The sequence below is a fragment of the Pristis pectinata genome, chromosome 6, assembly GCF_009764475.1.
Source record: "Pristis pectinata isolate sPriPec2 chromosome 6, sPriPec2.1.pri, whole genome shotgun sequence".
In the NCBI taxonomy this organism is placed as follows: Eukaryota; Metazoa; Chordata; class Chondrichthyes; order Rhinopristiformes; family Pristidae; genus Pristis; species Pristis pectinata.
Window position 1 is genome coordinate 98,184,710 of NC_067410.1, and position 22,708 is coordinate 98,207,417.

A 22,708-nucleotide genomic window follows, 5' to 3' on the forward strand; every position below is an offset into this window, starting at 1 on the left:
TCATGAAAAGAACACCTCTCCAAATGCTAAGCACGGAGGTGGATCGATCATGCTTTGGGCTTGTGTTGCAGCCAGTGGCATGGGGAACATTTCACTGGTAGAGGGAAGAATGAATTCAATTAAATACCAGCAAATTCTGGAAGCAAACATCACACCGTCTGTAAAAAAGCTGAAAATGAAAAGAGGATGGCTTCTACAACAGGATAACGATCCTAAACACACCTCAAAATCCACAATGGACTACCTCAAGAGGCACAGCTGAAGGTTTTGCCACGGCCCTTACGGGCCCCTGACCTAAACATCATTGAAAATCTGTGGATAGACCTCAAAAGAGCAGTACATGCAAGACGGCCAAAGAATCTCACAGAACTAGAAGCCTTTTGCAAGGAAGAATGGGCAAAAATCCCCCAAACAAGAATTGAAAGACTTAGCTGGCTGCAGAAAGCATTTACAAGCTGTGATACTTGCCAAAGGGGGTGTTACTAAGTACTGACCATGCAGGGTGCCCAAAGTTTTGCATTGGGCCCTTTTCCTTTTTTGTTACTTTGCAACTGTAAAAGATGGAAATAAAAAAGTGATCTTGCTTAAATATTAAAGAAATGTGTCATCTTTAACTTTATGCCTTTTGGAAATCAGGTCATCTTTTACTCGTTTAGCTATTCACAGTAACAGAAATTTTGACCAGGGGTGCCCAAACTTTTGCATGCCACTGTATGCACTTAACAGAGGGAGAAGATTGGTTTTACATACTGGCTAAACAGGACAGATTGTTATCTATCGCTCTCATTCAGTTTGTAATGAGTGTCCATCTTCAGGACCCAGTATCTAGAGCTATACACAGCAGTAAAGTGCCCACAGAATACTTTTCCTGATCTAAAGACTATTTGCTGGTATAAAGACATTGACCTGAAATTTGTTCAATTATACTGTATTTGTTCTGGCACAATTTACCTGATAATCAGCATAACCAGCAGAAAAAAACTGTAGAATTTTAGCCCCTAATTCAATTGTTGCATTCATCAAAAAAAAATTAGCCATTCACCATTGAGAGCTAGCATCAATAGCTTACTGACCTGTAGGAGGATCCTTCTAAAAGATTCTAAAAACTGCTGATTCTACCGCTGCAAGGACTTTAACAGGCACACACTGATTTTTTTTTAAATATAGAATCCACTGTCCACAAACTAACTAGAAAGTAAATAATTTATACATAGAAACATGGAAGTTAGGAGTAGAAGGCAACCATTTGGCCCTTCGAGTCTGCTCCACCATTCAATATGCCTATGGCTGATCAGACAGCAGATGAGCATTAATTAAAATGTTTTGTTTTGCAACAGATCAATCTCGACTGTATTAATCAAACATTACCAAATTGTCCCTTCACTTCCACAATTAGAAAACATGATTTTTTTTTAAAATATAACATTTTAGGAAGTGCTTTTTAAAACCAGCTGGATTGTGCTGGCCTACATTAAATACGATATACTGCAATTAACAAACAAACTTGAGAAGAAACTCTTGAGTATAGGAGTATTGGTTTTGTGGAATTGCCTGAAAATCACAGATTGGATACAGATCAAAAACCCTTCTTACTTTTGGTATTGCATTGGATTTGGTAAAGCAGTAAGGATTTTAAAATAATTAAGGCAAAAGTACATTTACTGCAATATATTGAAGAATCACACACAAAACAACAATCACCAAATTCATTTGCTACTTTACTTCCATACCACTATAATTATCACCACCCAATAGTGAGGAAATACTATAAACAATTGTTACTATATCTGAACTTGCAGTCTACCAAAGGGCCAGTGGGTCTGAGGAAGTGTGCTGGAATATTTCTAAATTTGGGCAGAAGGCAGATTAAAAGCTAGTTGGTAAGCACATGTGGCATTGAAGGACCAACAAGAAGTTTTCAGAAGAATACTTAATTAGTTAAGTTATTGCTTTATTCCAAGGTATTTAAGCAACCAGAATACAGAATGGAGCCACATTAATATTAAAAAAAAGGTATGCTCATGTTTCTCCACCCTGCCCACCACCCCCCCACCCCGCCCCCCCCCCCCCACCACTCACAGTGCACATTTTTTGTTGGGCATAGACCTTATGATTGTCCACGTCAGAAACCAGCATATCCGCACACCCACCTGGATTCTGACACCAGAGCCTGATACAACTGCAGCAGCACCACACAATTATTCATTTCCGTGTAGTTACATGCAAAAACAGTTCTAGGTATTTAAGGGCAAGCAAAATATCATGGCGTATTATGGTTACACTAACTTACCAAAGGGCAGATCTTTTTGGAAAAAATTCTTATCGTAAATATAAAAGGAGAGATACTGGAAACTTCTGGGGATTTCGAAGTAAAAGTCTTCACCATAAAAGGGGCTGCAAGAAAAACAAAAGTTGCACAAGGTTAATAAATTCTGGCAAGATGATAAACATTTAAAGATAAAACTGTCATTACATTTTCAATAATATTGATTTTTTGAAATCTCCTTCCACAAATAAAGGTATTCATAAAATTTGAATGAAATGCTATAAAAATTCTGAACTATAATCGGAGTTCAGGATCACAAAGAAGAAAGTGAAATAAGATCAAGAAATACTCTGATGGAATACATTCAGAACCCAAAAGCAGTCTTGCACCAAAACAAATGACTTAAAATAACACAAAATGTTTCTTGGGCTCAAATGCAGCCAATGATCCCACAAGAAATAATACATTTTGCCAGAACAGATTCTGAAGAACAAAAAACACACACAAGATCCACATCAGTCTCTCCTGATATTTCAAATACTATGCTCATATGATTGAACTCTTCCCTTGAAGAGGAGGGCTCAAAAAGAACCAGAATCTGGAGATTCAACCACAGGTCAACAGGATGATTGAGTATAAATAGCACCCAAATGAAAATCAATCTCTACTGCACAAACTCAGATGAATGAATTGATGAACTGAACTGCCAATGCCCCATACAAAAAAATTTGTTAAAAAGATCACAAGTATTAGGCAACTATGACTTACAATCACTCCACTTCTTGAAGTACCACAATGTGATCCAAATATAAACAGTACTATTAACTCCAAGTTTATAAAATGACAGGGAGTTAGTTCTACAACAGAACCACACAGTCTGAAGAAGCCAAAAAACTAAATAAACCAAAATCAATATAAATTAAACACACTAATAGATAACACATTAAAGTCATGTGTTTACTGCTTAATTCAGGGAAAAGCAAGCACCCTAATAGTTTTGTATTTCAGTGTTATTCTCCTAATCTACAGATTCCAAGACGGAAATAAAAATTCTTTGGCTGAATGTCCTTAAGTTAGCTGGGCCTGACAGAAACTGGTAGCTGTTAATCGCATGAGTCAGAAGTTCAAACATAGTAAGCAAGCTGAACCTGAACTGCACTTAGTCACAGGAAGGATCTGGGCAAGTTTATCATTCCAGCAGAAATTCTTTCAAGCCCTTTTGCACTGTCAGCAACCACCAGAATTCACTTAGAAAGCCTTGTTAATAAAATTGCCTGTTCCTAGGTCTAGCATCAGAGTTAGTAGGAATTGGCATAATAATTCTTTTCCAAAGCAAAAACAGAATTAGATGCAATAAAAATTTGTCCATTTTAAAATTTGAAGACTGAAGAACAAAGAAAATATAGTGAAATATATACCATTACCAAAACACTTGGGGGAAAAAACCCACCAAATCTCAGACAGACTGAATTGATCTATTTCATTTGAACTAACCATTCAACTGGGCAGTAAATGGGCAATGGTTTGGCAACATTACACTGGAAAACATAATTGGAGGAACTGAAAGGGAAAAAAGCAGAAGTTAATTTACCACCTGCTTCTCCACATCTGTTGCTTTGGTTAGGAATGAAAGACTGCCTATTCTCTCATGTATTTACTTAACAAAATCCACCCTCCAGGAGTCATAAGTGAATTGTGTAGAACCACATTCAGGATTTTTAACCTCACAGAAGTCCTGCAAAGTCAAACAATTTTTGAAACACCCAAAGATGGGTTTAACATTTGAATCACTTTTTACAGATGAATATTGATTTGGTTTTGTGTTTTGTTTCCCCTGTGCCTCAAGTCCTTTACACAACATTCAATAGGACAGTCTGTACCCTTACCAATACAAGTAGAAGCATGAAAGGAGGTTGGCCGGGGAAGGTGTGATCAGGAACACCCTCACTTTTTTCCCTACACTCTTAATAGAGATAAATATACCCAGCAGCACAACTGGGACAAAGAAAGCAAATGGAAACTTCAGTGCAAGTGCCAAAAACTTCAAAATGAAAATCATTGACATTTCTGCCAACAATAACCACACATGAATTGAACATTGTTAACTCAACATTCAGAGGCATTGGTTCGTACATGGGATTAGAATGTCGAAATGAGCAATGCAGTGAACATTTTCTTTAGGTAGGTGATGAAACAGTTAAAAATAGAGTAATTAATTCCACACATTAAAATTAGTCATAACAATAAAGATAAATCACAGGCTGAAATGCAGGAAATCTACTGTTCAAAATCTTGGTGAGATATTTGATGAATTTGCAACAAAAAATCTGTTCCACTACCAGGATTATCTACTTCTGTCTCTAAACTCACCTGAGTTGCCCCTTGCCTGAATTCATCTGCTGCTCAAACCTTCATTTGCTACGTGCCTTTGGTTATATTTACATTCAACAATTTAATGCTTTGTACAGCTTCCCATCTATCAGCCCAAAATCTTTAGCTCATAAAACTCTGCACCAAGCCTTAGTCACCCATCACCCCTGAAATTCAGCTTCTGATCCACGAGCTTAAAGTTCTCAACCTGGTTTCCCAACCTGCTGTGGTCTAAGCTTTACCTCTCTCCATCTTGCCTCCATCACTCCAGAACAGATCAATTCTGGCCTCATTTTAATCATTCCACCACTGGCAGCCGTCTGGATCCCAAGCACAAGCTTTAAAATTCAGACTCCAAGCTACTCAGTCTACCTCCTTTTGAAAAATACTCTTAAACCCATTTCCTTGCACAAGCTAATTATCATTTTCCATGCCTGGATATCAAATGTTGTGATAATACTCCTGTGAACTGCCTTTCGATGATAAACTAAACAATTCATCATAAAGCAAGTTGAATTTATTTGTCCATTTTACATGGAGAAATAGTTGAAAACAAAGCTCACACCCAGGGGTCCTGATTGTGCTCTCCCTCAAACATCGTGCCATGATTTGCATATATCACCAAATCTGAACATTTCTGGTCACCTCCCACATAGGTGTGTGTACATCTCTGCCAAACATTACAATCATCTTTTAGCGTCAGTCATAGAGAGATGCAGCATGGAAACTGACCCTTCGGCCCACACTGCCATCAACCTACATTCATCTTACGCAGAGCACCTAGAGGAAACCTACGCAATCACGGAGAGAATGTGCAAACTCAACACAAATAGCAGATGAATCACAGAATCATACAGCACGGTAACAGGCCCAAACCACCCAACTCGTCCATGCCATATTAATTCCATCATCCAGTACTTGATCCATAGCCTTCTATGCCTAGGTGATTCAAGTAGTCATCTAGGTATTTCTTAAATGCTTTCAGTAACCCAGTGGTAAGTAGCTGGAATGCACTTCAAGCAGTGCATTCCAGCTACTTACTACTCTTTTGGTGAAGGTCCCCCTCATTTCCTCTACAAATCTCTTCCCAGTTACCCTGTATCTCTACCCTAAACCTATGTCCGATAGTTTTAGCTACCTCTGATACGAGGAAAAGTTTACTGCAGTCTCCCCTTCTCCACCCCTCATAATTTTATACACTTCATTCACGTCCCCTCTTAACCTCCTCTGCTCCATAGAGAACAGACCCGGCTTCTCCAGTCTCTTCTCATAACTGAACTGCTCCAACCCAGGCAACATCCTGGTGAATCTCATCTGCATCCTCTCCAGTGCTATCACATCCTTCCTATACTTTGATGACCAGAACTGCATGCAGTACTCCAGCTGAGGTCTGACCAAGGTTTTATGAAGTTCGAGCATAATCTTCCTACTTCTATATTCAGTGCCCTAACTAATGAAGGCCAGTATCGAATATGCCTTCCTAATCACGTAATCGACCTGCTTTGCCACCTTTAAGGATCCATGGGATTGTACTCCAAGTTCCCTCTGTTCTTGAATACTCCCCAAGACCCTTCGCAATGTATTACCTCATAACTGTTTCCAAAATGCGTCACCTCATATTTGTCTGGATTAAATTCCATCCACCATTTTTCAGCCCATTTCACCAACATGTCAACATCTCGCTGCAGCCTAAGACTACCTTCCACACTATCAACAACTCTGTCAACCTTCACATCGTCCCTGAACTTACTGATCATGTCTTCCAAGTCCAAGTCATTCACTCATATTACACAGCAAGAGTCCCAGCACCAACCTTTGTGGGACACCACCAGGCATGGACATTCAATCACAAAAATAACCCTCTACCTTCATCCTCTATCTCTTCTTGCAAAACCAATTTTGCATCCTAAATGAGTCTTAACCTTTTGAGTTAGTCTCCCAAGTGGAACTTTGTCAAAGGCTTTACTAAAGACAATATAAATCACATCTCCTGCCCTGTCCTCATTGATACACTTTGGTACCTTTTCAAAAAATTCAATCAAATTGGTCAGATGGGAGCTGCACTTGAAAAAGCAACGTTGGCCGTCTCGGATTAGCTCCTGCCCTTCCAAGTGATCACAAATCCAATCCAGCAGGATTTTTTTCTAGCACCTTTTATGAACTTGTGAGCCTAACTGATGTTAGGAAACTTACCAGGCTTTTCCCTGCTGTCTTTCTTGAAAAAGGGGGACCATGTTTGTTATCTTCCAGTCAAATTTAAAATCCTTAGCCAGAGCCCCAGCAACCTTACCTCTCATGGCAGCCTGGGATAAATCCCACCTGGTCCTGGAGATTTATCCACCTTTAAGATACCACCAAGGCACTGAGTACCTCCTCTTTATTTATGGAGACCTGCAGTAGACCTACCCTTTCACTGAATTCTCCAACTACAAAGTCCGTTATCTCTGTGAAAACTGATGAAAAGTATTTATTTAGGAGCTCACCTCTTCCTTCTGGCTCCATGCACAGATTGCACTCATTTTCCCTAATGGGCCCTAGTGTTTCCCATGGTTATACTTTTGCCGTTAATATACCTATATAATGTCTTCGGATCTACCTTAAACCTGACTGCCAGTGATTTCTCATGACCCCTCTTGGCCTTCCTAATTTCCTTTGTAAGCACCTGCCTACACTTTTTAAAACTTATGACAAGCCTCCCATCATTAGTTCCCTATACGCATCATATGCTGCCTTTTTTCTCTTTATCCAACCCTCAATATCCCTCAACATCCAGGAATCCCCATACTTATTACCGCTGGCTTCTACCGTTATTGGAACACGTTGGCCTTGAACTCTTGGTATTTCTCCTTCAAATGTTTCTCACAGTGCAGATGTAGACTTACCTGAAAGTAGATGCTCCCAATTTACCTCTGCCAGGTCCTCCCTTACATTAATGAAATTGGTCTTCCCCAAATTTAAGATCTTTATTACTGATTCATCCATATCCTCTTCCATAATAATTTTAATATATATGGAGTTATGGTCACAATCTCCCAAAATGATCCCCCACTGACAATTCCTCCACTTGATCAGCTACATCCCACCCCAAAATACTTCCTAATCTATATCAGAAGACAGGACATGGATAATGCAGCACACTAATTTTATTCCAATAATGCACCAATTTTCTAGCACAAGTATAAACAGAAAAATTCTCAATGAAAGCTGAAAGGAGTAGTTCCAAACCTCCCCCACGGAAGAAGTTTTTGTGACCATAAGACTTATTGAAATCGAGCTTTTCAAATGCAACTCTCTGTACCAATTCTGTTTCGTTGCATCTCAGAAGAACGTCTTTTCATATTTTTGTCCAATTCAACACTGAAGAACTTCAGCCTTAAAAGCTAGTAATGGGAAAGCATGTTATAAACATCAGTGAGCAAGGAATGCATGGGGACATAGAATTAACTCTTTCCTTCATCACATGACTGGTGTCAGTTTGGATGACAGTTTGCCAATCAAGGAAGCAATGTTATTTTATATGCTGCTCGACTTGCTGAGGGTTTCCAGAAATTTGTCTTTCCATCTGTAATCAAATTAGACCACGGCAAGCTATGTAAGGAATACAAGAGATACTAGGTCGGATGACCAAATGGTTTGGCAAAAGATTTTTGTTTAAGAGGGGAGGGGCAGAGAGGTTTAAGGTTTAAGCAATTCTTTGTGCTCTACCAACTGAAGACCTAGACACCGATGGTACGTCAATTATAATCAGGAGGCATTCAGACAAATACTTGAATAGGCAAGGCACAGAAGGATAAGATTCTAATGTTGGAGTAAAGATCGCAATGGATGTGGTGAGCCAAAGGTCAGTTTCTGAAGGTTTCCAACCATGACTCTGACTATGCAAGAGGGCAGAATTGTAGTAGCATAAAAAGCTCAGAAAACAAAACAATTGGATCTAAAAACCTCAGGATTTAGAAAATTATCCAAGTATGAATTGCAATGACTGATTCTATTAATCTGTATTGACAATAATCATTTTAAAAAAGTGAAATATTGCAAAGAGATTTTCCATTAGAGAAGACGAAATGTGCATCTCAATCTCTTCATCATGGTAAAGGAGACTACTGTTTCTTAAACTACCCTTGACTCTTAAAGTTTGGTGAGATTCAATCTCTTCATCATGGTAAAGGAGACTACTGTTTCTTAAACTACCCTTGACTCTTAAAGTTTGGTGAGATTGTAAAGACACAACTATTGGAAAATTAGACTTTTTAAAAAGTAAAGCCGAAATTGATGCAATTTCTCAGATACAAATATTATCCTATTCACTTACCTCCAAATAAAGAAGCACGTAGCTCATAACTGTCATTCCACTAATTAGCGAATCCAAATTTACAACACTCAAATATAGCGGTTTTCAGACACCTTAACTAATGAAAGACAGTTTAATAAAGCATTGCTCATTATCATTTCTAATCGAATAAAAGCTTAAAATACAAAGCTGGAAGCCCACATCTTCAAACATAACAGTTGAAATATATCCTGATGTTGTTAAAATTGTTTAAGATGAATTAATTTGTGACTCACTCCTTTCCTATTCTGTCTCATTCTCCTTTCATACATTTATGGTACAAGTGAGATAACCTCTGGAAGATCACTGTTCTGAGACACCTCACAGCATTCACACACAAAAAAAAATCTGGCTTCCTTACATTCTAAGATTTGTAGTCATGGGTTTTCAGTGAAGATAACTTGAGGCTTCTGTAAACACATCTTCTGAAAACACTTCCTAGAACCCCACTGGATGTCAAATTTCACAATTTCTTTTAATGACATGGGCCAGTTGTAAAGGAAAAGGAGAGATGTAATATGAGCAGGAGTAACAAGGCGATAAGGTGTTTATACAGAGCAAAATACAAGCATTGATATGAATCTTTACTGCAGTAAGTCTTCCCGAGGCATTTCACAGGAACATTAGCAGACACAATTTGATAACGAGGCACAAAGTTTGGTCAGAGAGAGATTTTTAAAGGAGTGTGTAAAAGAAAGAGTGACAGAGAAGGATAAATGAAGGGGTTTAGAAAGGGAGATTCAAAACTTAGGGCCTTAGCAGCCAAAGGAAGAGCCAAACTGATGCAAAACACAAGGGGCCAAGTTTGTTAGAGTACACATCTCAGTGTCCGAGTCGAAGTTACAGATTGGATCGGGTAAAGATGTGAAGGGATTTGAATACACTTATGAGAATTCTTGAGATAATGCATGAACACAAGAGCCAAAACTGGCGAATAGACACGTGAGAGACAAGGTTAATAAGGCTAGGGGCAAATAGGTTACAGCAGCAGAGCCTTGGGCAATGCGATGTTTGAGTGTGGTGAATAATCCAGGAGAGCACTGAAGTATGTGAAGTCTAGAGCAAAATCATGGATAATGATTTATTAACAGCAGGCAAACTAATCAGGGCAGTAACAGTTGAACTTGTAGAGGTGAACTTGGATAATCCTGGCGATCAGGACAATACAAGATTGAAATTTGATCTTGGGGTCAACCAGGACGTAGTTTATGTGGATAGTCTAGTTCATAACAGATGGCAAGGATGAAAACCATATGTCTTAGGCCTTAGGAGTAGCCAGGAAGGGGCCAGTGGGATTGGAATTGAATTTATAATGGAGGTTAAAGATGGTGGTTTTATTCTTAACTATATTTAACTGTATGAGATTCCTTATGTTCCCAAATCAGATGCAATGGAGGCACTGGGACAGTGATAAACTAGAGCCAGTACCTTTAGCTTACATTTGGAATCTATTGAGGAAGCAGATGAAAAATACAAGGTGGGCAAGGATAAAAGTGGGACTTCAGAGGGAATGATGCCATGCACACATGGGATACAGTCACATTGTTGTTGTTACTGAACACTGACCCAGAAACACCAGTTTGAATCCCACACTGACAGTTGGGGAACTTAAATACAAGTAAGTAAATAATTGTGAAATATTTTTTAAAAGCTGGTCTTGGCAACGATAACCAGATTATCATAAAAATCCATCAATCTTACCACTATCCATCAGGAAAGGGAATCTGATATCCTTACCCAGTCTGGCCTTTATATGATTCCAGACCCACTGATGTAATTACGTTCCTAGTTCCAGGGCAATTGGAGATAGAGAATAAATACCTGCATTGCCAGTGATGTCCACATACTGTCAATGAATACATTGAAAAAAATTTCTACCCACCCACTGGAAGGAATGCTCTAAGGGTAAGGGAAAATTACTAAATTATGCTTCTCTGCCAGTTCTTCATCTCTTCACAAATGATTAAACAAGATAAAAAGCCAAAATGTAACAATTGCCTCCTCATTTTCCAGGTCAAGAGTCCAACACTGCACAGCATGAGTTATTGGATCACTTAACACCTATAATATTCAAAAGAAACAGCCAAAGCAATAAGCAACCAAAATTGGAAAATGCTGCGTGTCATGAGTATATCCCAAGATACCACAAATCTTCAGTGCTAAAATACAAGCAAAATCTGAATTGGAAATAAAATTTACACTCTTAAGTTCATTGATTCAAGGATTTTCCCATTTTCCAGTTTATATTTATTAAACTTTGCTTCAAGCAATTCATCCTTTTATCCAGTCACATAACAAACTTCAAAATATGGAGGTGTGTGGAATTATTTCAGCCTTTTTTTTTGTTACGGGTGCAACTTCTGCCTGGCACACAAATGTTCTGCTGCCCCCATATACATTTGTTGCATTAGAGGTGCTTATGGCTCAGCTTGCAAAGGCAAACCGTTCCTTAGGGCAGGCTGATCTCTCAATTTTTCACCTCTACAGTGTTACGTAATCTTAACCAGAGATATGTAGAGGCACTATTAAATTGTGTGGTTTCAAGTCAGGTGGATTGAATATTGGTGATTTTTTCTTATTCACTTTCAAAATCTGGGTGTCATCAGCATTTATCATTCATCACTAATTGAACCACAGCAATCCTTCTGGTGAAGGTACTCTTGGACAAGAAATTCCAGCATGTAGACTCACTGATGAAGGACCAGTGCTATATTTTCAAGTCAGATGGCGTCAACTTGGAAGGGAACTTGTAGGTGGTGGTGACAATGCACCCATGGCTCTTGTCCTCCTTGATATAGAGCTGACAGGTTTAGGAAATGCTGTCAAAGAAGCCTGGGTGAGTAACAGTAGAGCATTTTGTTGATGGTTCACACTGGCTATACACTGGAGGCAGTGAATATTAAGGTGGTTAATGGGGCACACTCATCATGAAGGTTACTTTGCCCTGAATAATGACAAGCTTTCTGGAGTTGTTGGTGCTGCAGTTATTCAGGCAGCTATAGAATATTCCATCAAACTCTGTGCTTTGGAAATAGTGGAAAGGCTTTGGATGTCATCAGATGAGTTACCTGCCACAGGACACCCAACCTCCAACCTGTTCTTGTAGACGTGGTATTTATGTAGTTGGTCCAGTTGAGTTTCTGGTCAATGGTGCCCCAGTGATGTAACGTCATTGAATGAATGTCAAAGGTAAATGCTTATTGGAGATGCTCATCACATGGCACTTTGGTGGCACAAATGTTACTTGCCACTTAACAGCTTATGCCTCAATGCCTAGGTCTTGCTGCAGCAGACACAGGCTACTTCATTTGCGGAGAGCAAATTGCCATCCCTCAATCCCTCCCCCCACAATAACATCCACCCTATGATGGACGGGAGGTCATTTATGAAGCAACTTAAGATGGGTGGACCTAGAACGCACCCCTGAGGAACTCGTACGGTGATGTTCTGGCTCTAGGAAGAGTGACATCCATCTTCTTTTGTGCGTGGTATGACTCCAGCCATTTGAGCTTTTTTCCCCTTTGACTACAATTTTGCCAGGATACCTTGATGTCACGTTCACTAAAATGCAGACTCAATATCAAGCGCAATCACATTCAGCCCATCTGTGGGAATTCAGCTCATTGGTCCCCATTTCTGCCAAGGCTGTGATGAGGTCCAATGCTGAATGGTCATGACAAAACCCAAACAAGGCATCAGGCAAGTGTCATTTTTCTGATGATTGAGAGTGGATTAATTCGGCTGTGATTAGTAGATTTAAGTTTAGTTTTTTGTGTGAATGTAACACGCCTGGGCAATTTTCCAAATTGCTGGGTAGGTGATAGTGTTGCAACTGTATGGAACTGGCTAGGTGCACAGCAATATCATTGCATCTTGCAGAGAAATCTGAATGGTTGAGTTAAACAGCCTGGTTTAACTACAGGTTGCCCTGGATTGGCCTACTGTTTTAACTTAAATATATTGCCAGGCGGCCACATTTTTGATTTGCGGACTATTAGGGTTATGAACAGTTATCAGGAATGGAATCCCATCGTGACCTGCGGAGGACCTGTACTCGACTGTCTCTTGGTTTTTGTATTATTCTTTTCGTTACTAGGACTCTAAGGACTAATGAGGATTACACAACCCACATCTCTTCTCCTTGGAATGGAGCAGGATGTGGAGACTGAGTGCCAGACAGACACACAGAGAGCCAAACAGCATGGAAACAGGCCATTCGTTCCACCATGTCCACAGCAACCAGTGGGCACCCATCCACATTAATCCCACCATCCAGCACTTGGTCTGTAGCCTTCAATGTGATTTAAGTGCTCATTCCAGAAGTGAGTTGACCAAGGTCAATTAAAAGAATTGATAGAAGATAGATGGAGAGGAAAACTCCTGCTGGTGAATCCAGAAAGATAGGGCACAACTGTAAAATGAGATTCAGGCCCTTTGAGAGAAGGGCTAGGGAAGATTCCTTCATGCTACAGATAGTGACCTACAACTCTCCCTCACAAAACAGTAGGTATAAACTCAGATAATTTTAAATTAGGCATCAATTGGGAGTGATCTCATTGATTGGGAAAAATGGCTTAAGGGCTTAATCAGTCTCTTCTGTTCTTGTGTAGAGGTAGGCTATCAACTCAAAGAGGTGAAAAAATGTTTATAGGATCCATGACAACAAGACAGTAAACTACAGATGTAGATTAACAGTTTCACTAGCTAGTATAAAATTCAAATACAAAGAAACATGCTAAAAATTAGCTTTAATTCATTTCAACAATACAGATGGTGAGGCATGAATATATAAATGTTTAACATAATGAAGTGCTAGGATGTTAGGGAGAAGAGCACTACACCAAATAGTTGCAGGATAATGATAAGTCATAAATGCAAATGATTTAGAAGGCATCAAAACATCTCACAGCGGTTATAGGTTGTAATACTTACAGGATTAGTATATGAACAAAAACAATGTATTGATTAAATTGAGAAAATTAATGAAAAAGGTGAAGGGAACCATTTGTGTGAATGCAGTTAGACTTGTTCAAGTGGAGCAAATGTAGGTATGGAAAGTTCAATGATCCAAATTAATATAAACAACCATCTTATTAGAGAAACAAAGGACTGCAGATGCTAGAATCTAGATGAAAAACATGATGATGCTGGAGGAACTCAGCAAGCCAGGCAGCATCCATGAAGAAAAGCAGGCAGTCAACATTTTGGGTCAGGACCCTTCTTCAGTACTGAAGATAGGAAAAGGAGAAGCCCAATATATAGGAGAGAAAAGCAAAGCAGTGATAGGTGGACAGAAGAGGGGAGGCGGGGTGGGCACAAGGTGGTGATTGGTAGATGCAGGCAAGAGATAGTGATAGATAGGTACAGGGGAGGAGGAGAGCAGATCCACTGTGGCATGGGTCAAGGGTAAGGAGAGAAATGGAAAAAAAGGGTAAAAAACAGGCTATGAAAGAAGAGAAGCAGCATGGTGGGGGTAGGGATGGGGTTGTTGCGGGGAAGAGGGGTGGGGATTACCTAAAGTGGGAGAATTCAATGTGATGCCATTAGGCTGCAAGGTTCCAAGACGGAAAGTGAGGTGCTGTTCCTCCAGTTTGTGCTTGGAATTCTCCTGGCAGTGGAGGAGGCAGAGGACTGTCATATCAGTGATAGTGCGGGGGGGGAGTCGAAGTGACTGGCAACAGAAAGATGCAGGTCGCGACCACGGACAGAGTGCAGGTGTTCTGCAAAATGGTCACCTAGTCTGCATTTGGCCCCACCATTATAGAGGAGGCCACACTTGGAGCACTGAATGCAGTAGATGATATTGAAGGTAGGTGCAGGTGAATCTCTGCCTCACCTGAATGGACTGTTTGGGTCCCTGGATGGAGGTGGGGTTGCTCCTATGGCAGGGGCAGTGGAAAGCCCTTGGGGTGGGAGTGGGATGGGTGGGGGGAGGGGGGAGGGGGAGGGAGGAATGAACTAACTAGGGAATTACGGAGAGACCAGTCCCTGCAAAAGGCAGAAAGGGGTGGGGAGGGGAAGGTGTGCTTGGTGGTGGGGTCCCGTTGGAGATGGCAAAAGTGGCAGAGAATGATGTGTTGGATACGCAGGCTGGTGGGATGAAATGTGACGACAAGGGGGCTCTACCCCTGTTGGGTCTGGGAGGGGTGGGGATGAGAGCAGAGGTGCAGGAAATGGCAGAGAAATTGAGAAAAAAGGGATTCACCTGCACCTCCCTTAACATCATCTACTGCATTCAGTGCTCCTGGCGTGGCCTCCTCTGCTTTAGTGAGACCAAACGCAGACTAGGTGACCGTTTCGCAGAACACCTGTGCTGTGTCCATAACTGCGACCTGCATCTCACTGTTGCCAGTCACTTCAACCATGTTTCTTCTCTTCTTTCCTAGCCTCGCTCTTTTTAAAAACCCTTTTTTTCCCTTTCTCTCCTTACCTTTGACACATGCCACAGTGGATCTACTCTCCCCTCCTCACCCGCCCCTGCCTATCACTATCTCTTACCTGCATCTACCAATCACCACCTTGTGTCCACCCCGTCTCCCCTCTTTTGTCAACCAGTCACTGTTCTGCTTTTCTCTCCTACATATTGGGCTTCCCTTTTCCCTATCTTCAATCCTGAAGAAGGGCCTTGACCCAAAATGTTGACCGCCTGCTTTTCTGCACAGATGCTGCCTGGCCTGCTGAGTTCTTCCAGCATCATTGTGTTTTTCATCTACAACCATCTTATTGGTTTAGTTTCTATTTTCTTAACTTTAAGCCACTTAGTGTCCAGGGTGGTTCTCTTATTGTTAACGGTACTACATAAATGCAAACTACGTCATAGCAAACAGAAGTTTCAGAAAAACTAATTCTGCACAGAATAGTCAATTGGTTTAGCTCAACATTAAGCTTGTACTTTATCACAAACAAACACTTTCCACAAGAAAAAGCAGCAATAACACATGGCCATCCATGTGGATGTGTACTTGATACAAGTTACAATACAGGCAGCAAGGCTTAGGCCAAGTTCAGATAACTAATTGGCAAAATTCAAAAATCCAAGTGCTGGAGATTGCACAACCGGTAGACATGAAACTATGTGGCAAGCAGCATCGGAAAGAGAAAGATTACTTGCTGTTTTGGAATAAGATGAAAGGTTATGTCGAAAATCTTCAAATAAATGCTAAGCCTTTAGTTCTAATTTCCGTTATTTTTATTCAGTTAAGTTTATGGAAACTACCCCTTTTTGTCCAATTCTACAAATACCTTTCTAAGTGCATTGTGCAATAAGCTTTTCATCTTCAATACTATAATTCCAAGCAAACTCATTACCAAACTCCGAGCCCTGGGACTCAACACCTTCCTTTGCAACTGGATCCTTGACTTCCTGACCCACAAACCGCAATCAGTAAGGATAGGCAGTAACACCTCCACCACGATTACTCTCAACACTGCTGCCCCTCAAGGCTGCATCCTCAGCCCTCTACTCTACTCTCTATACATTCGTGACTGTGAGGCCAGATTCTACTCTAACTCCATCTTCAAGTTTGCAGATGATACCACCATGGTGGGCCGTATCTCAAATAACAGTGAGTAGGAGTACAGGAAGGAGATAGAGAGCTTAGTGACATGGTGTCATGAAAACAACCTTTCCCTCAATGTCAGCAAAACTAAAGAGCTGGTCATTGACTTCAGGAAGGGGGGGGGGGGGGGCGGGGGGCAGTGCACATGCACCTGTGTACATCAATGGCGCTGAGGTCGAGAGGGTTAAAAGGTCCAAGCTCCTAGGAGTGAACATCACCAATAGCCTGTCCTGGTCCAACCACGTAGATATCACAGCCAAGAAAGCTCACCATCACCTCTACTTCCTCAGGAGTCTAAAGAAATTTGGCACGTCCCCTTTGATACTCTCCGACTTTTATTGTTGCATCATAGAAAGCATCTTATCTGGATGCATCATGGCTTGGTATGGCAACTGCACTGCCCGGGACCGCAAGAAACTGCAGAGAGTTGTGGACACAGCTCAGCACATCACAGAAACCAGCCTCCCTTCCATAGGCTCTATCTATACTTCTCGCTACCTCGATAAATCAGCCAGCATAATCAAAGACCCCATCCACCTGGGACATTCTCTCTTCTCCCTCTCCCATCAGGCACTAGATACAAAAATCTGAAAGCAGATACCACCAGGCTCAAGGACAGCTTCTATCCCACTGTTTTAAGACTATTGAATGGATCCCTTGTACGATGAGATGGACTCTTGACCTCACAATCTACCTCGTTATAACCTTGCACCTTAATGTCTACCTGCACTCTCTCTGTAACTATTACACCTTATGCTGCATTCTGTATTGTTTTACCTTGTGCTACCACAATGCACTGTGTAATGAATTGATCTGTATGAACGGTAAGTAAAATAAGTTTTTCACTGAATCTCAGTACAAATGACAATAATAAATCAGTTCTAATTCTTTTACTAAATGTTCTGTATCTGATCCATGTGCTTCCAAAGGCAATCTAAAGCAGGACTTTGAGCAATGAGTCTATACTGATGCATTATAGGATACATTCCATGATTAAGAGTAACATCCCCCTTTACAAATTCACTTTTTTTGTTACCTGGTGTTTAAACTCCAAGGAATCATTTAGGACATTTGTTTCCAATTACTTATCTTGAAAGTACTGTCAACTCAATAAGTCTCATTGGTCTTCACTCACATTTTACACAGATAATTGCACACAAAGATTCTCTTATGAGTTGCTGCCACTTGCATGCCCTCCCCCATCTCCAAAGGATTGGTGAACAAAATAAACAAAAATTATTGACACCTAGGTGGGAAATGAAGGGAAGAAATGCAAAAAGATCATTTCAAAAAAAGTGCTGGGTCTCCCCTGTGCATCATTCACTCATCTTGTTTCACACTTGACATTAAACTGAAGATATTTCACAACAATCACTAGTAGCAGAACTAACTTCTGAAAGGCTGAACACTATATGACAGAAAAAGAGACTGGGAGGGAAGAACAATGATATAGAAAATGGAGGAGATTTCTAACTACAACCAGAGATCCCATTTCCATGCTGTATAACTCTTATTGTAACAGAACAAACTTCCGTTAAAAATAAGATCCATCTCCTTTGAGAACTGTTTATCCATAAAGCACCATGAACAAAGGAAAGCCCACAAAGCACATGTCATATCGATATCAGATATGGGAATCTGCTGCAATGGTTACCTTAAAGATTTTTCAACTACTTTTGTCCGATAAACCTCTTCTTGGTCCAGTTTTATGATACAAAAACAGTCTCGCATCTTGTTTGGTCCATGGCATGGAGGTAGGTTCTTGGCTTCGCCTGGTAAACAAGATTGAAAATAGCTCACTGAATAGTAAATCAAATCTATAACAACAGTAATCAAAACCCATATCTCAATGTAAAAATTACCTATAGAATGTTTTCGTCATAATAAACATACTCTTCCATTAGCATGCCTTGATCATTCACTATATTATTGTGCACAAGTACTAGTTAATATAGTATGATCCATGAAAAATTCTTAAAGAAAAGTGAAGGCCTTGGACACAATGTCAAAATCTATTAATGCTTTGCAATTCTTGAATGCTTTAGCAACACATATCACAAGTTAAATTTATTACAATACAATGAATAGGGAAATATTTCCATAAGTCAATTCAAAAATGACTTAGGAATTTTTCAAAACAAAACATCAATGAGGTCCTGAGGACTGTTTCCTTCAGAAAACAGTTAAACACTAAACGGAAAACATATTTTACCTGAAAGAACAAATCAACTGGAAAATTAACTCAGCTTATGAACATATAGAACATAGAACAGTACAGCACAGTATGGGCCCTTCAGCCCACAATGTTGTGCTGACCTATATAGACCTACTCCATGATCAATCTAACCATTTTTCTTACATCTGTGTGCCTACCCAAGAGTCTCTAAATATCACTATTGTATTAGCCTCTACCACCATCCCCGGCAGTGCAATCCAAGCACCCACCACTCTGTGTAAATAAACCTACCTCTGACATCTCCCCTAAACTTTCCTCCACTCACCTTAAACAGATGTCCTCTGGTATTGGCCATTGCTGCTCTGGGAAAAAGCTCCTGGTTGTCAATTCTGTCCATGCCTCTCATAATCTTATACACCTCTATCAAGTGGTATGTGTTGTAAAGATTCCAGGAGGTTCATTGTGTCCACCTCCGGTCCAGTCTGTGTTGTAAGACTACCAGGAATTATGTCGTGTCCATCTGCATTCCAGTCTGTTACTTTTAAAACTGCCCATAGTTACATTGTGCCCATCTGTCGTCTGGCCTGTGTTGTAAAATTTAATCCAGTCTAGAAGCGTGTTGGTGATGCATAAACTGCCCAAACCAAAAGCAGGTGCATATAATTCAAGCTAGATGTGCCAGAGCAGGTTACCAGTCTAGACAACAGTATGTGGGAGTTTGTGGAGAGCAAAGATGACTGCAGCAGATGTCTCTGCTTCAGTTCACCCTGCATGAGAAACTTTCAGCTAGACTTGAAAACAATTAAACACGACAGGAAAGAACATGACAATTGGCCCCAGACATCAGCTCACAGCAAGGTACAAAATCAAAAGCTGCTACATTGACTGATAGGTCAGAGTAGGTGTAAACTGAGAAGAGAAAAATCAAAAAGGTACTCAAAAATAAAAACAGAAATTTAAAATGATTGAAAATCAGTTTAACTAGAAGAGACAAGAGCTCTACTTGATAAAAGAGCCAATGCCCAAACTTGTATAGGTAAAATTAAAAGAAAACCAAAGTAACATTTCAAACATAAGCAGAGATCCTGGTGACCAGGAAGTACAAATATTGACCAGACGGACAGTAGGAGCTAAAGAGCAGGTATGAAAAAAAACATTTAAGAATATCAAAAGCCTTTGAACCTCTTCAATTGTTCAACCAGATACCATTTAAATGTGATGAATGCTTCTGTCTTCACTACCTTTCAAATAGTGATTCCATACCCCACTATTCTTTGGTTTGAAAGATCTTTCTTTAATTCTCCACTACTCCTTCTATTAATTAATCCAAATCTGTGTTCCCTCATTTCTCTGCCTTGTGAACAAGTTCTTCCTGTTCACAGAGTTAGCATCTCTACTTGGTACACCCCACTTAAATCTCTACTCAGTCATTTTTTCCAAAGAAAACAACCTACCCCAGCCGACCTCTCAGCCCTAGCCACATCCTCGTAAACCTCCTCTGCATCCTTTCATGCGCTACCACATCCTTCTTATAGTGCGGCGACCAGAACTGCGTGGAGTACTTAAACTGTGGCTTAAGTTATGTTTTACAGAGTTCTAAAATGCTCTGAAATCAGATGCTTTGGTCGATGTAGACAGATGTCCTGCGTGTCTTCTTAACCTCAATCTACCTGCCTTGCTGAGTCTTCAGGGACCAGCGAATCCCTCTGTTCCTCTACAATCCTTAGTAGCTTGCTATTTATTGTGTATTCATTCATCTTGTTTGCCCTCTCCACAAGCATTACTTCACATTTCCTGTATCGAGTTACATTTTTGCACCCATCCAACCAATCTGCTTACATCTTCCTGCAGCCCAGAACTTTCTTCCTCAGTATCAACCACACTGCCAATTTTGGTATCGTCAGCAAACTTCAAAATCAGAGCCCCTAAGATCAAGTGGTTAATATATAATTTTTAAAAATTACAAAAAGCAAAGCTTGAACCAAACTCTGTGGAACCCTCCAGTCACAAACTCCCATTAACCATTATCATTTGTTTTCTTCCCCTGGCAACAATTTTCAATCCAACTTTAAACTATTATGCCAAAAGAATTTTTTTTTAATAACAAAAGAGTTAAATCTGATGAAAATGTTTAGATTAATGCAAGCTTCAAAAAAAATATTAATTGGGAAAATCTATTTCCATAAAAAAAATTTTTTATTGATTTCCTCATTAAAGCAGAGGGTTAACAGGGTTGGAAAAATGGCTTTTAAGCAGAGTAAATAGGAACAATAAAACAAATGTGGGAAAATGCAGGACATATGGAGCCAAGCAGAAAAATCTCATGCTGCCAAGGCTCAGCTGGTTGGCCTCTTCTTGTGATACCAATGATCCTTGAGATTAGCATTTCCGTTACTCTACCATATTTGAACACAGACAGGCTGACTCAACTACAATTCTATTGCCCCAACTCCATTCTGAAAAATATGCCAGACATTAGTGACAGATCCCTACAATCATTTTCAAGTACAATAATGGAATAGAGATAGAATGCAAGTGTTGAGGGAAAAATTGCCAAAATTCTTAAAACAAAAATATCCACAAGATAAAATTGAGGTACACCAATTTCCCTTACAAGAGGAGCTGAAAGAAATTAGAATTAGTTTTTTTAAAAATGGAGAAATTATTATGACAGAAAGCCTCAGATCTTGATGGTCATCTTAAGGTTTTGAAAAAGATGGCCCATAGGAAAAGAGTGAACTCAATGATTGCCATCTTCCTAAAAGTTTAGAATGGTTTCCATAAGTTGGAAGGCAACAAAGATAATCTCACTATTTAAAGAAAGGAAGGAGAAGGAAAACACAGACCTCAGATCTGTTTGTCTAACATTAGAAGGGAAAACATTAGAATCTATTTTATCAATGAACTGCTCACAGTGCATTTCACTTCCGTTAACCAGTCCTCAGCTATGCCAGTATATTACCTCCAATCCCATCTAATTAATTAAGTTTAACAATTTGTTACATGGCACCTCATCAACAGCCTTCAAGTCCAAATAGATCACTATTCTGCTAGATGCAACAGGATTCAACAGAATAAACGTGGATTTATAAAAGGGAAATTATGATTGACAAATCTGTTTGGTATTGGTATATTATTGTCACTTGTACCAAGGTACAGTGAAAAATTTGTCTTGCATACCAATTGTACAGGTCAATTCATTACACAGTGCAGTTACATTGAGTTAGTACAGAGTGCATCGAGGTAGTACAGGTAAAAACAATAACAGTACAGAGTAAAGCGTCACAGCTACAGAGAAAGTGCAGTGCAATAAGGTGCAAGGTCACAACAAGGTAGATCGTGAGGTCATAGTCCATCTCATTGTATAAGGGAACAGTCCAGTAGTCTTATCACAGTGGGATAGAGGCTGTCCTTAAGCCTGGTGGTAAGCGCTCTCAGGCTTCCGTATCTTCTATCTGATGGAAGAGGAGAGAAGAGAGAATGTCCTGGGTGGGTGGGGTCTTTGATTATGCTGGCTGCCTCACCAAGGCAGCGAGAAGTAAAGACAGACTCCAAGGAGGGGAGGCTGGTTTCCGTGATGCGCTGGGCTGCGTCCACAACTCTCTGCAGTTTCTTGCAGTCCTGGGCAGAGCAGGTGCCGTACCAAGCTGTGATTCAAAGGTTTTCCAAGTTGCATCTAGCAGAATAGTGATCTATTTGGACTTGAAGGCTGTTGATGAGGTGCCACGTAACAAATTGTTAAACTTAGAGCAGATGGGATTGGAGGTAATATACTGGCATAGCTGAGGACTGGTTAACGGAAATGAAACAGTAGTAATAGCATGTCATTTTTAGTTTGAGAGGTTGTGACTACTACAGGGCTGTCACAAGGATTAGTGCTAGGCCCTAGCTATTCAAAATCTTTATCAACGATTTGAATGAGGGAACTAAGTAAATTGGTCAAGGTACAGTGAAAAACTTGTCTTGCATCTTGTTCATACAGATCAATTCATTACACAGTGCATTGA

At 40.1% G+C, this 22,708-nt stretch overlaps 1 protein-coding gene across 1 annotated transcript in view; it reads right to left on the reverse strand.

Annotated features, from left to right (window-relative positions):
- The window catches only part of rasa2 (RAS p21 protein activator 2), a 146,944-nt gene that overhangs the window by 83,408 nt on the left and 40,828 nt on the right, over positions 1-22,708 (reverse strand). The window contains 2 exon segments of the mRNA XM_052018237.1: positions 2,291-2,394; positions 18,180-18,297. Coding sequence (XP_051874197.1) covers positions 2,291-2,394; positions 18,180-18,297 — 222 coding nt within the window.